Here is a 15494-nt window from a genome sequence, read left to right as displayed (position 1 = left end):
GTTCCTCCTCCTTAAATTGCCTCTGAAAGGCTTACGCGTCACAGACATTGCTCGTCGCCACGCTGCTCCGAGCGACTCCACAAGAAGCATTTGCTGACGATTGCCAAGAACTTTACAACCCTTGTCGGAAGTGTGTTCTAGTTAACAGTGATTACTTCGAAGGCTAGAAAACGTATTCTGTTTGTAACTATTGTTTCTTTATTTTCTGAGACCATTCAACGAATTTTTCAGACGCATGTTGTACAATACGGTTGAGAGTCGGGGGCCGCTGGAATAATTGAGTCGGGCCGCAGTTTGACGACCACTACTCTGAACTATCAGACCATTTATACGAAAATTATCGAAGCGTAATTGTTTATACAGACTGCTAGTTAAATATTACAGTACTGGCGACCAAATCTCACTTAGTGGACAACGCTGATTGTAATCTCATTTCATGTTGTAAAGTTTTGGAAAGGCGTAATAACGCTTGCAAGATAGGCCCTGCGCACAAGCCGTCGCAGCTCTCTGTGGGGTCATCGGATCAGGGAAGGAAGTAGGCCGTGCCCTTTCGAAGGAACCATCCGTCAGCTTGTCTCCTGATAACTAATGCTCACCAGTTCTTGCTTAGCTAAGAAAGTTTGGGTGACGTAAGTAGAGCGAGTTTTTTCGCATTGCTGTAGTCATTATCTTATATTTATCCACGTTTAAAGAGAGATACCTTTTATCACATCAACTGGAAATTTTATCCATGTCTTTGTGAAATTCGTTAGAACTGTCCAGCGGCGATATTTTCCTGTAAAAGCGGCATCGCCGGCTAACAATCTTACAGCACTACTGATCGTGCCTGGTAAATCGTGTATGTATGCTGAGAATGTGAGCTGTGCTCTTATACTTACTTGGTCGAATGTTTCATTTCTGTGGAACAATCGCCGTACATACTCCGTGTGTTCTGTTAATCAAATATTTTTCGAGTCAGTCACGTATCTGCGGAGATATGCCACGTGATCAACTGGATGAGTGCTGATGAGCAATGGTGTTCAGAGTAAATTCTTGTAGCACAAGTTGTATTACATGCTTTTTTCCTGTAAATACTTTATCAATTTAAGGCTGTTAGTAAATTCTATACAGCTTTACAAACCTCGACATTACTGTTTGAACACTAAGAATATTCTGTATTTTTGTATCTCTGCATGTTCAAATGGTTCCAATGGCTCTGAGTACTATGGGACTTAACATCTGTGGTCATCAGTCCCCTAGAACTTAGAACTACTTAAACCTAACTAACCTAAGGATATCACACACATCCATGCCCGAGGCAGGATTCGAACCTGCGACCGTAGCAGTCCCGCGGTTCCGGACTGAGCGCCTAGAACCGCGAGACCATCGCGGCCGGCTCTCTGAATGTTACAAACCGTTATATTACAAACAATGTATCATTTCTTCTCGTATATGTGAGAATAGAGTCATGTCCTCGATTGAAAGATCAATTTTCCTGTTACCAATAAAAGTTGATTTTGTTTCCACTTGGCGTTTCAGAGAGCTAAACCTTCACTAACAGGTGGATTTATGTGGATAAGTACATGTGCATACAGCTTAAGGATGTTTGCGGTCATCTTTGTTAACTTATGTGACTCATCTTTGCTCACTTCAGTGGTTAATAAGTGAATGTTATGTGTATGTGCTGTAACACTCCAGAGAGAGGGCCAGATACCATTGGAGACAAAGCCATAGATTACCCAAAGACGTAAATACTTCATCTACAGGTACATACGTATTCTTTAACCCATGATATGGAGCAAGGCGGAGGATTTGCGTTGTATTGTATTGTATTGAACTCACCCCACCGCCGCCCCACACCGAACCCAGGGTTATTGAGCAGTTCGCCCCCCCCCCCCCCCCCCCCGAGGCAGATGGAAAACCGCCTTAAAAACCATCCACAGACTGGCCGGCACACCAGACATCGACACTAAGCCACCGGGCGGATTCGTACCGGGGACCGGGACGCCTTCCCACCCAGAAATCAGTGCGTTTGACTGCACGGCTAGCCGGGCGGGCAAGGCAGAGTATACTTTGCACCACTGCTAGCCATTCCCCTTTCTGTTCCACTCGAAAATGGTTCAGAGAAAACTGCTATCTATTGCGTCTGTAAGTGCCCGAATTTTTCCTATCTTGTCTTCGTGGTCCTTGCGGGAGATGTACGTTGATGGCGGTAGAACAGATCCGCAGTGGTCACAATTGCCGGTTCTGTGAACTTTCTCAACAGCTTTTCGCGAAAAGAAAGTCATAATACCGGGATTCTCATTTGAATTCACGAAACATCTCCGTAATATTTGCGTATTGTCCGACCCCGCCTGTAACTTAGTGCTTCAATGTCTTCCTTTAATCCGACCTCGTGGGGATCTCAGACACTCGTGCAATACTCAAGAGAGGGTTGCACTTGTGCTCTATGCGCAATCTCCTCTACGATATGGCTGGTTCAAATGGCTGTGAGCACTGTGGGACTTAACTGCTGAGGTTATCAGTCCCCTAGACTTAGAACTACTTAAACCTAACTAACCTAAGGACATCACACACATCCTTGCCCGAGGCAGGATTCGAACCTGCGACCGTAGCGGTCTTGCGGTTCCAGACTGCAGCGCCTTTAACCGCACGGCCACTTCGGCCGGCTCTTCTACAATAGACGAGCTATACTTCTCTAAAATTCACTCAATACAGCCAAGTCGAAGATTCAGCTACCTTACTACCGACCATACGTGGCCATTACATTTCATATCGCTTTGCAACGTTACGCCTAGATATTTAATCGACGTGGAAGCGACTAGCAGCGCGCCACTAACACTGTATTCGAAAATTACGGGATCGTTTTGCCTGCTCATCATCATCAACTTACATTTTTTATATTTAAAGCAACCTGCCAGTGCTTATGGCAAACATATTTTTCAAAAATAAGCATCCAATATCCTCATACAGTCGCTCAACGACGACACTTGTCTGTACATTACCGCATCATTAACAAACAACCGCAGATTGGTGCTCACCCTGCCCATCAGATCATGTAATATTAATTGACGTAAATCCACTTGACGAAGGAGGTTTCAATCTCCGAAAAGCATAGTTGAAATAAATTGAAACTGGCAACAGTTAACATGTAATTTCAACCGATATCAAATTTGTTCCCATTCCAAAATTACATCCTGGCTGCTATCGCCGCAATACGGATCTTATACAGGGTGAAAAGTATTTAAACCGACAAACTCTGGGAGGGTGTAGGGAACTCAAAACAAATATTTTTCCCTAATGTCAATTTTTTCCTATGTGGATTATTTAAACCGTTGGAGGCCGTATTACGAACTTCAGTTGTTAGAGGGCGTATTAAGCTCTTCTGTTGTAGGCAACTGCTGTGTACCAGTGTAGTAGTGCATTGTCTCTGTTTACTAATGGAGCGATACACCTGGAGTGAGTACACTGATATGGTTGGTGCGTGCTACGTAGCGCACCACAACGGACGAGCTGCACAGCGGGTTTATCAACAACAATATCCTAATCGCCGTATCCCGCATCATACGACATTTGCTGCTGTGTACCAAAGTCTGCGTGAGACCGGGTCATTTAGCAGATTACCTGGACAGGGACGCCGTCGCGCGGTAAGAACGCCGAAATTTGAGGAAGCTGTCTTGCAGCATGTGGAGCGGGATCCTTCAATCAGCACTCGTGCCATTGGACGTAACATGGGGAGGAATCAGACAAATGTAAGAACAGTCTTTCGAGAGCAATTGTTACGTCCATTTCACTTCCAGCGTGTCCACAACCTGGAACCAGTTGATTATCCATCCAGAGCACAGTTTTCGCAGTGGTACCTGGAACAGTGTGAATGGCATCCTACATTTCCATCCTCTGTGTTGTTTGCCGATGAAGCAACGTTCGGGCGTAATGTCTTCAACATGCACAATTCGAATGTTTGGAGTGAGGATAACCCATATGTCACAATTACTAGCGTTCAAGCGCTCATCAAGTGCCGTTCTTCAAAAATGGTTCAAATGGCTCTGAGCACTATGGGACTTAACATCTGTGGTCATCAGTCCCCTAGAACTTAGAACTACTTAAACCTAACTAACCTAAGGACATCACACACATCCATGCCCGACGCAGGATTCGAACCTGCGACCGTAGCAGTCCCGCGGTTCCGGACTGAGTGCCTAGAACCGCTAGACCACCGCGGCCGGCCTGCGGTTCTTCGTTAATGTGTGGGTCAGTGTTGTTGGGGACTGTTTAAGTGGGCCATATCTGCTACCTAGGCCATTAAATGGCAGGCACAATTGCAATTTTGTCGCCAGAGCATTGCCAGAATTGCTGTAAGACGTCCTGCTCCCTAAAAGACAACGCATGTGTTTGCAACATGACATGGCGGCGGCACATTTCAGTCGTCGTGTGCGTCGATTCCTGGACCGACGGTTCCCAGAAACGTGGATTGGCAGAGGTGGTCCTGTACCATGGCCTGCTCGATCCCCAGATATGTCCCCTCTGAACGGTTTTGTTTGGTGAGAGATGCGCAACCTTGTTTACGTAACTCCTGTTGCAACAGAAGAGGATCTGATTGTCCGGATAGCATCAGCAGCAGGAACAATTCAGGATACTCCTGGGGTTTTTGCCCGCGTCAGGCGGAACATGACGGTGTAACCTTTGTTTACGTGTCAATGGAGGCATTTTTGAAAATCTACTGTAATTGAAATTGGGTTGTGTTAATGTGTTGTCTCTTGGTTATAAAAAAATCGGAAAGTGTTTGTTGGTTTAATTAATATGCCGCCAGAGAAATGTTCCTCTACCGGTTTAAATACTCCTCATAGGAAAAAATGACATTAGGGGAAAATATTTGTTTTGATGTCCCCTACAATCTCCCAGAGTTTGTCGCTTTAAATACTTTTCACCCTGTATGCTGCACTCACCTTGGGTAGAGGTTCGACGTCTGTTTTCACGTGGATGCCAGGGATCTCGATGATGTTTGGCAGGTGCGGGCGTGGATACTCCAGACAGAAGTGGTTGTTGACGATGAGGAGGCTGTAGTTGCGCTCCGTCTCGTACACTGACGGAGGGTCCGGCCCAAACACGTCCCTCATGATGGCCTCCTGGCCGGCCATCAGGTCGTAGAACCACACGTAGTGGATCCAGAGGTAGAAGAACGCGTTGTACGCGCGCTCCCAGAAACTCATGTGGTGGGAGTAGCCGATCCAGACGTCCGGCATGTACGCCGGGTTCATCGGGTTTCCCATAGCGTAGTAGATGGGGGCGAATGGCGTCAGCGTGATGACGCCTACCATGGGAGGCGATCCAACCTTGTGGATCAGCCCGTAGAAAGCATGGTACGGAAACCACTCCATGACTACGAGATCAAAACTGTGGTTCCTCCTGAAAGAAATAGAACAAATTTGGGCAACTATATCGTAAGACACGAAACAAATTGTCAACGCTTTCTACAATGCTTCACTACCTTAGAAAAATTTTGCAATATTTAAACTGTCTTCCCCTCCTACCAGTGAGCCTGACACTAAAATTGAGGACAAATGTTACAAGCTCTCTGTTGTTTAAGGACCAATGAACGATTAAGAAATTATAATAATTATGATTCTGCGCTTACGAAACAAATATTGAACGTTATAAACAGTAACTACAGTATCACGAGCCGGTGAGATGATTCAAAGTAATGATAAAGATGGTCATATGTCGAGGACTTGCATCACACGTTTGGATATCTTGGATGAATGGACGAGAGCAGTTGAATACTTCTAATGCCGTTGGGTGTAGCAACAATGGAGTCTGTGTTTATTATGAATTAAAAATGATTTTGATTGACCGAATCTCTCGGGTTATCAGCATAGTCGGGGCGTCGTAATGTAACGTTTCGACGAGTTTCCTACTAGTCACCTTCAGACTTCGCTTGACGAATAGGAAACTCGTCGAAATGTTACGACAAGACGATGTTATGATTCGGCTGGTACTCCGAGAAGATTTAATCAATGAAATTAACCGAAAACCCTCCATTCTCATAATGGATTTTGATGATCAGACGATAATATAATTTAGATATGGGTCATAAGCATACTTTAATTAATGATATGGAGGGGAGAGGACCCCTGATTTCTAGTTGTAAAGGAATTGTACATTCTAGCTGGTAGGATGAATATATGCAGTCTGTTTTAGGAGACAGTTAAATTTGATTTGGGTAAAACGTCTAAAATTTTTGTTCTTGGTAGGATGTGTTGGTACAGTTGCTTTCAGTTGTGTTGGACAACGATAAGCGAATGCAAAGTTTGAAGTACATATTGATAAAAGTTAGGCAATATATCAGTATTAGAGATAGGTGTATGTTTTCAAAGAAATAGAAAATTGTGTACAGTGCGGATCGAGGTGTGTCTGATGAACTTTGAAACGATTCATGATCCTAATGGTAGGAAGGTATAGAAAAAAGGGTGAAGTGCATGATATTCGAGGAATTAGAAGAATGTATTTCATTTTTAATGAAGCGTTAATGTAGGGAACAATTTTTAAGGAGAATCCTTTGCAGGTCTTAAGGATAGTGCATCAAGAGAGTCTACTGGAAACCGGTTGAAATGGATTTTAGAAGTTGTTGGAAATTCTAGAGCGTAGAATAAAAAGTTATGGAAATGACGTCATGAGCATATAGCCAGAGGTGGGTTTGGAATGTTGATAATTTAGAGCTGTTCAGGAGTGGAGAGAGGACAGACACTTGTGACACGCCACAGATAGAGTAGACGATATGGGAATTGGTGCTGTTAATTGCTATCCACTTACTCGAGTGACTAGATAGAAATTATGATGTATTACACACACACACACACACACACACACACACACACACACACACACAGACTTGACCGTTGAGCCGCGCTTGATGAGCCGAGCGGTCTTAGGCGAGCCGGCACGGTAGCTCAGCGTGTTCGGTCAGAGGGTTACGTACCCTCTGTAATAAAAAAACTGAGTTAATCGATCATCAACGAACTTAATCGGATGTCTTACGACGTCCGCCCCGAGCAGTTACAACGAACAAAAGCGAACAAAACGAGATTAAAAAAAAAAAAGGCGCTGCAGTCACGGACTGATGGACTGTGCGGCTGATCCCGGCGGAGGTTCGAGTCCTCTCTCGGGCATGGGTGTGTGTGTTTGTCCTTAGGATAATTTAGGTTAAGTAATGTGTAAGCTTAGGGACTGATGACCTTAGCATTTAAGTCCCATAAGATTTCACACACATTTGACCATTTTTTTGACCGTTGACCGACCCTCCACCCCAAAAACAACAACACGGAGAGCAGAGCAAAATGTCATATAGCTAGCAGTCTTTTCCAAGTTCAAAGAACATAGCAAATATTTTGTTGTTAAGTTGAAATGATGGGAGGTGAGTAACATACATGCGTTTATCATCAACAGAAAAGACAGCTTAATGCAAGTGCCTTTGGGTAACAGGAACGGATAGGTGCTGGTTTATGTTTTTTATTTATGCGCCGTAAGAAGGTAGATTTAGAGGTGTTGGTTAAGATGAGACTGTTGCATAGGGCTTTAACGACTGCGAGAAGGAACCATAATTTCTTTCAGATGTCTATTGCTGTTGTCGTGTCTAGGCTCACTGTTGTTTTTTATGTAGAATAGTTGTTTTATGTCATGTTTTGCGATTTTTGTGATTCTGTCTGGCTCTCGAGGTTGCCCATGTACTGGAAGTTAGAAGCAAGTAGTGCGACAGCAGTGTCGGTGTGGTTACTGATTCTTTACAAAGGTGGAAGTTAAAGTGATGGTCATAAGAAAATACGAGGTGTTCAGAGAGATACAGAATTGTTGGATTTGATTAGATTCTAACATGGAGGGAGGCTGTTGTGGAAGAATGAGTAGAATGGTGGGTAATTACTGACCGTGAGGAATTGGAGTACTTTCCAGTTATTGAGATATTTTGTATGAATGACGCGCTACGCTTGATGCATTCCTTCTGGCGCTTCTCAGCGTTTGGTACAATTATGGGTATTAGTATTTGCTGCTGACACGTAATTTTATCCAATTTCATAGAGTAAAATCGCCAGGTTTCACAATAAGACGTAGAGCTTGTGGAGGAAATGTGGTGCAGTCGTAATTGATAGACACTGCTGGGAAGAGATCTCGTAAGGTGTGGCACAGAAAAGAGCGGCGATAGGTTAGGAGACAATTCCTGACAGGGACTCCAGTTGGATTGAGAATACTCTTAGAGAACACTCTGTTGGACGTTGGGGTTGGATAGGACAGGTATGTGGTTGCTTTGATTTGGTTCGATAATTGTTTCATTAACGTGCTCAGAAACTTTAGGAAGTGCTAGGCGAACATCAGCCTAGGTTTATCACATAGGTTTATCAAAGAAAAAGATTCCCTGATGTATCAGTTCTAGACGCCACTTCAGACTGTGTAACCATAAATGTTTGGTGAGCAATCAAATCACAAGGCGAACTTGTAGCCAATGAGCATAATGCAGAATCAAGACGAGCAACAGTGGCAGTAAGCCACGCTTGACCATGCTGAACATCCGCATCAGTTGATGATGATACCCAATTGGATGGGGACTGTCCCCATAGCAATTCTGCCATGCTTGTTAGCACATACGGGGTGTTTCAAAAATGACCGGTATATTTGAAACGGCAATAAAAACTAAACGAGCAGCGATAGAAATACACTGTTTGTTGCAATATGCTTGGGACAACAGTACATTTTCAGGCAGACAAACTTTCGAAATTACAGTAGTTACAATTTTCAACAACAGATGGCGCTGCGGTCTGGGAAACTCTACTGTACGATATTTTCCACATATCCACCATGCGTAGCAATAATATGGCGTAGTCTCTGAATGAAATTACCCGAAACCTTTGACAACGTGTCTGGCGGAATGGCTTCACATGCAGATGAGATGTACTGCTTCAGCTGTTCAATTGTTTCTGGATTCTGGCGGTACACCTGGTCTTTCAAGTGTCCCCACAGAAAGAAGTCACAGGGGTTCATGTCTGGCGAATAGGGAGGCCAATCCACGCCGCCTCCTGTATGTTTCGGATAGCCCAAAGCAATCACACGATCATCGAAATATTCATTCAGGAAATTAAAGACGTCGGCCGTGCGATGTGGCCGGGCACCATCTTGCATAAACCACGAGGTGTTCGCAGTGTCGTCTAAGGCAGTTTGTACCGCCACAAATTCACGAAGAATGTCCAGATAGCGTGATGCAGTAATCGTTTCGGATCTGAAAAATGGTTCAATGATTCCTTTGGAAGAAATGGCGGCCCAGACCAGTACTTTTTGAGGATGCAGGGACGATGGGACTGCAACATGGGGCTTTTCGGTTCCCCATATGCGCCAGTTCTGTTTATTGACGAAGCCGTCCAGGTAAAAATAAGCTTCGTCAGTAAACCAAATGCTGCCCACATGCATATCGCCGTCATCAATCCTGTGCACTATATCGTTAGCGAATGTCTCTCGTGCAGCAATGGTAGCGGCGCTGAGGGGTTGCCGCGTTTGAATTTTGTATGGATCGAGGTGTAAACTCTGGCGCATGAGACGATACGTGGACGTTGGCGTCGTTTGGACCGCAGCTGCAACACGGCGAACGGAAACCCGAGGCCGCTGTTGGATCACCTGCTGCACTAGTTGCGCGTTGCCCTCTGTGGTTGCCGTACGCGGTCGCCGTACCTTTCCAGCACGTTCATCCGTCACGTTCCCAGTCCGTTGAAATTTTTCAAACAGATCCTTTATTGTATCGCTTTTCGGTCCTTTGGTTACATTAAACCTCCGTTGAAAACTTCGTCTTGTTGCAACAACACTGTGTTCTAGGCGGTGGAATTCCAACACCAGAAAAATCCTCTGTCCTAAGGAATAAACCATGTTGTCTACAGCACACTTACATGTTGTGAACAGCACACGCTTACAGCAGAAAGACGACGTACAGAATGGCGCACCCACAGACTGCGTTGTCTTCTATATCTTTCACATCACTTGCAGCGCCATCTGTTGTTGAAAATTGTAACTACTGTAATTTCGAAAGTTTGTCCGCCTGAAAATGTACTGTTGTCCCAAGCATATTGCAACAAACGGTGTATTTCTATCGCTGCTCGTTTAGTTTTTATTGCCGTTTCAAATATACCAGTCATTTTTGAAACACCCTGTATATAGTATAATATACGATAATTGAGAGTTTGAACAAAAGAATAAGCATGTGGTATTCACTAAGGGTGATGAGCGGGGATTTGTGGTCCAATGGTGATGCTCTTTACGTCTCCAGTATTTACAGGCAGTGAGTCGTCTTAAAGGTGCAGGACGTAAGTCATGATAATTATAGGAAGGTGCAATATGGAACTGGTGATTGGAGAGGGAATATGTGAATTACCTTTCATTTGTTCTGTACGAACGATTGTGGCGGAATAGAATACACTGCTATAGCATCACCATGGTTCATGATTACGGATAAAATTTAATATAAGTGAGAACTGAGGCGTTTAGACTGGGTAGATGAGTTGTTTAAAAAGATGTGAAATTGTTGATAAGAAAATGGTGCTCAAATGTTTGGTCGGGATCTGAAACGAGCACCAAGAAAACTTTATTACAGCATTTGAAGATTTTGGGGTGACAAATGCTTGTTGGATGTTGATGAGGAATCTTGAAAAGTGAGATGGAGAAGGAGTAGCAATGATTCAGATAAGTATAGTTATTTCTGGCCTGTTAAGTTGTGTCTTGGGTTTACATTTGTAGAAGTTGATGAAATGATTTGGTTACAAGTAGTTCATGGAAGGGAGGTGGGGTTTGGAAACTATTTGGAAAGTGACGAGGTCTGCAGTACCGAAAAGTGGTTGAGGTTAATTCTTAGTCTACCAGTCGCGTAACAATTCTGGTCAGGACACTTTCGGCAGCAGTAGCACTAGGGACGGATTTTTAAGGATTCGATTTAATTTCAGCACGAATAGATAATTCCATAATCACATGTGAAATCGTTTGTCGTGAAAAGGACTCATTGAATTTGCGGGTGAGGGTGGTCTGAATGTAGGACGTGATGATGTGAAAGACGTTAGTGATTTCTACCCTGGGAGGTAGTCTCAAGGTAACCTCCATGATAACACTGCGACAGCAGATGACAGAGATGAGTTTGTTTTGCCTACAGATAGCAAATAGGCGTAAATGTGGTATTTGGACCAAAGATGTTACAAGGAATTTTTTTGAAGAAGGCTGCTCCCTGTTAAAACTACCAAACTGCAACTAAATCTCAACCCTTGACTCTCGAAGGTAATAATACTCTTACCGGATAAGTACACAAACATGCCCGGAAACAAACCCTAGTTTCCAGAATGACTCTTCTACTCAGCAGAGAACTGTGCACTAGTTTTAATCTTATTGGCAGATTAAAACCGTAAGACGGGCAGGGACATGAACTCAGCATTCGGAGGAAGTACCTTTCCGAATTTCACAGTCTGTTCTCCTGCAAACATTGAGGGAAAAGAAGTGATATCGCGGAGAAAATGGTTTATTCACAGTCTACGGTTATTTTTTCAGAATTAAAATTCCTTTTTTCCAAGAGGACTGGTCTGGCGAGACGTAGGCCTTCAAGAGAGCTTTCAAGTTTGCTAATTAGAGAAATGAATTGGGGAAGTGAAGGAGTGAGAAGGGGATAGGATCGTAAGTCGTGCCTGGATAACTCACTAGATAAGAGCATTGCCCCTAGAGACGAGATTACATTTTCATGTCCAGATCTGGCAGACAGTTTTAATCTACCAGTTAGTTTCAGATCCTAGACTGTGAAGGCCCATTTTTGATCACAGCCTTTCTCCCGGGAATGTTATTTCGGTCAGATGTTATGAGAGCTAATAAAGAGTTCAGAACCTAAGAGACCGATAGATTGAAGCTGGCCGGCCGGTGTGGCTGTGCGGTTCTAGGCGCTTCAGTCTGGAACCGCGTGACCACTACGGTCGCAGGTTCGAATCCTGCCTCGGGCATGGATGTGTGTGATGTCCTTAGGTTAGTTAGGTTTAAGTAGTTCTAAGTTCTAGGGGACTGATGACCTAAGATGTTAAGTCCCATAATGCTCAGAGCCATTTTTTTGATTGAAGCTGTGAAACAGCGAGGTCTACCCACAGAGTTCTGTGAGCAGCAGTATTGGCTGCAGAAGGCAAGGATTATTGCAGCAGTACGAGTTCGAGTCCCCGCTACGACATACCACATAAGCTGTTTAGGGGTTGAGAGATTTCATTTGGCGGATCTTTTTACATGCGTTTGATGGCAGAAGTCAGGATGTACTTTCTGATTTCTTGAGTTAAGAATTTTGGGTTGACAGCTGGCCGGAGTGGCAGTGCGTTTCTTTGCGCTACAGTCTGGAACCGAGCGACCGCTACGGTCGCAGGTTCGAATCCTGCCTCGGGCATGGATGTGTGTCATGTCATTAGGTTAGTTAGGTTTAATTAGTTCTAAGTTCTAGGCGACTGATGACCTCAGAAGTTAAGTCGCATAGTGCTCAGAGCCATTTGAACCTTTATTTTGGGTTGACAAACGTTGTGTCCAGGTAGAACAAGAGGAAAAAACAGCCGGTAGTGAAGGTTGAAGCAACAAGTGGATACTGATTTTTGTTATCCATATTTGGCGTATAGGTTTAGAGGTTTGACGGTGATGAGTCGATTGATGAGCTACGTACAGACGAAAGGATGGGTTGTGGGATAGGAGAAGGTTGAGGATGTGAAAAGACGTGATGGTGTGGTTGATGTAAGTGGAGAGGGGAGTGGGATGTTTGTGTCGCTCTAGCCACAAATATTTATGTGCATGTGGCACGAGTCGCTTTCAGAGAGTTCCGCAAGTCGGCAGTGTTGTTGTAGAGTCTATGTGTTTTCACGGGTTGATTCCGTTGCTCTTCTACTTGTAACTCGTGTTACTGTAGTTGTGTGGTGAGTTTCGATTGTGTGGGCATTTCTAGTTAGACGAACATATGCGGACTGGGGGAAGGGATTCTTGTAAAGGAAAAGTGATGTAGGAGACATTTGAGGATATGGAGTGGGGTAGAAGGACGTTCATATAAAATTACATAAAAATACTTCGTTGATCGAGGTTGTATCTGCTTTATACTCACCTCATGAAGTCCAGAACTGCCGGTTCCTTAAACAGCAACGGAATAAATTTTGGCGGGGGATCTCGAAGCAATGAGAGACTCTGCGTTGGCGGCTGTTGAGCTAGTGTCACTTGGTCAATGTCCTTGTATACTTTGTATCCCACAGACAAATCAATTTCTGTTAGATTCTCGTTAGATATCTGCAATAGAAAAACACAATGACACCGAATTTAAAAGTCCTAGCAATGTTTACGTCACTGGCTTCTATAAAAGGGGGGATAATCACAAAACTGCAATAACTTCGCTCGAAAAATAAACAAAATGATGCAAAGCGATTCTTATCATTGTAGTAATGTAAGTTAGTTACATGTTTCTAGGATAATTTGCACGACTTTTTCGAAATGTTATGGAATGAGTCAGTTTACTAGCTACGCATTCTTGCTGTTTTTGTGAGCATCGATACAAACTGACCACTTACTGGTTACTGAACAGCATAATGGTTCAAATTAAATAAGAGAAAATATATTAGCCTTCAACACAGTGCATGTAACTAGCGACACATTCAAAATATCATCTTTTCAGCTACATATGCAATCATTTCTTATTAAATATTCACTTACTTTAGTGGCTGCCTATTGAACTCCGTTGAGAGCCATTCACAGCTAAGGTCCTTTTTCTATCGTCCACCATTGTAGCTGTGGGCATCACTAGTCTTTCCAAATTGTGAAGGATTAATTATTACACAAGATAATTGAAATGAAACTGTTACTACTTGCGTCGTCTGTACATAGTTGACGACTGCATTTTAATGGCTGTATATCGATGCAACGGAGTGTGGGAAGTCTGTTAATTTGGTCGAAGTGCACCGGAGTGTCATTCACTGGACGAACTGAGGCGGCGGGTGGTTGTCGTATTGGAGACAAATCAGATATTTAATATTACGTGTTTCCTTGTTCAAAGACTGTGACAACAGTTTCTAAGTATTGAGTTAGTATCTAGAAATTTCAGCCACGGACAATCCAAGACCTACAGTATACAGGGTGTTACAAAAAGGTACGGACAAACTTTCAGGAAACATTCCTCACACACAAATAAAGAAAATATGTTATGTGGACATGTGTCTGGAAACGCTTGATTTCCATGTTAGAGCTCATTTTAGTTTCGTCAGTATGTACTGTACTTCCTCGATTCATCGCCAGTTGGCCCAATTGAAGGAAGGTAATGTTGACTTCGGTGCTTGTGTTGACATGCGACTCATTGCTCTACAGTACTAGCATCAAGCACATCAGTACGTAGCATCAACAGGTTAGTGTTCATGACGAACGTGGTTTTGCAGTCAGTGCAATGTTTACAAATGCGGAGTTGGCATATGCCCATTTGATGTATGGATTAGCACGGGGAAATAGCCGTGGCGCGGTACGTTTGTATCGAGACAGATTTCAAGAACGAAGGTGTCCCGACAAGAAGACGTTCGAAGCAATTGATCGGCGTCTTAGGGAGCACGGATCATTCCAGCCTATGACTCGCGACTGGGGAAGACCTAGAACGACGAGGACACCTGCAGTGGACGAGGCAATTCTTCGTGCAGTTGACGATAACCCCAATGTCAGCGTCAGAGAAGTTGCTGCTGTACGAGTACAAGGTCACCTGTATGGAGAGTGCTACGGGAGAACCAGTTGTTTCCGTACCATGTACAGCGTGTGCAGGCACTATCAGCAGCTGATTGGCCTTCACGGGTACACTTCTGTGAATGGTTCATCCAACAATGTGTCAATCCTCATTTCAGTGCAAATGTTCTCTTTACGTATGAGGCTTCATTCCAACGTGATCAAATTGTAAATTTTCACAATCAACATGTGTGGGCTGACGAAAATCCGCACGCAATTGTGCAATCACGTCATCAACACAGATTTTCTGTGAACGTTTGGGCAGGCATTGTTGGTGATGTCTTGATTGGGCCCCATGTTCTTCCACCTACACTCAATGGAGCACGTTATCATGTTTTCATACGGGGTAATCTACCTGTGCTGCTAGAACATGTGCCTTTACAAGTACGACACAACATGTGGTTCATGCACGATGGAGCTCCTGCACATTTCAGGCGCAGTGTTCGTACGCTTCTCAACAACAGATTCGGTGACCGATGGATTGGTAGAGGCGGACCAGTTCCATGGCCTCCACGCTCTCCTGACCTCAACCCTCTTGACTTCCATTTATGGGGGCATTTGAAAGCTCTTGTCTACGCAACCCCGGTACCAAATGTAGAGACTCTTCGTGCTCATATTGTGGACGGCCGTGATACAATACGCCATTCTCCAGGGCTGCATCAGCGCATCAGGGATTCCATGTGACGGAGTGTGGATGCATGTATCCTCGCTAATGGAGGACATTTTGAACATTTCCTGTAACAAAGCGT

At 44.0% G+C, this 15494-nt stretch overlaps 1 protein-coding gene across 1 annotated transcript in view; it reads right to left on the bottom strand.

Moving 5' to 3' along the window:
• Positions 1-15494, bottom strand: part of LOC126455492 (UDP-glucosyltransferase 2-like) — an 88695-nt gene that overhangs the window by 35814 nt on the left and 37387 nt on the right. Inside the window, exons 3-4 of the mRNA XM_050091243.1 lie at positions 13100-13278; positions 4926-5385 (exon numbers count right to left, since the gene is read on the bottom strand). Coding sequence (XP_049947200.1) covers positions 4926-5385; positions 13100-13278 — 639 coding nt within the window. The remainder of the gene's footprint in view (positions 1-4925; positions 5386-13099; positions 13279-15494) is intronic.

The sequence above is a fragment of the Schistocerca serialis genome, chromosome 2, assembly GCF_023864345.2.
Source record: "Schistocerca serialis cubense isolate TAMUIC-IGC-003099 chromosome 2, iqSchSeri2.2, whole genome shotgun sequence".
Lineage (NCBI taxonomy): Eukaryota > Metazoa > Arthropoda > Insecta > Orthoptera > Acrididae > Schistocerca > Schistocerca serialis.
This window is presented reverse-complemented; position numbering and strand designations above follow the sequence as displayed.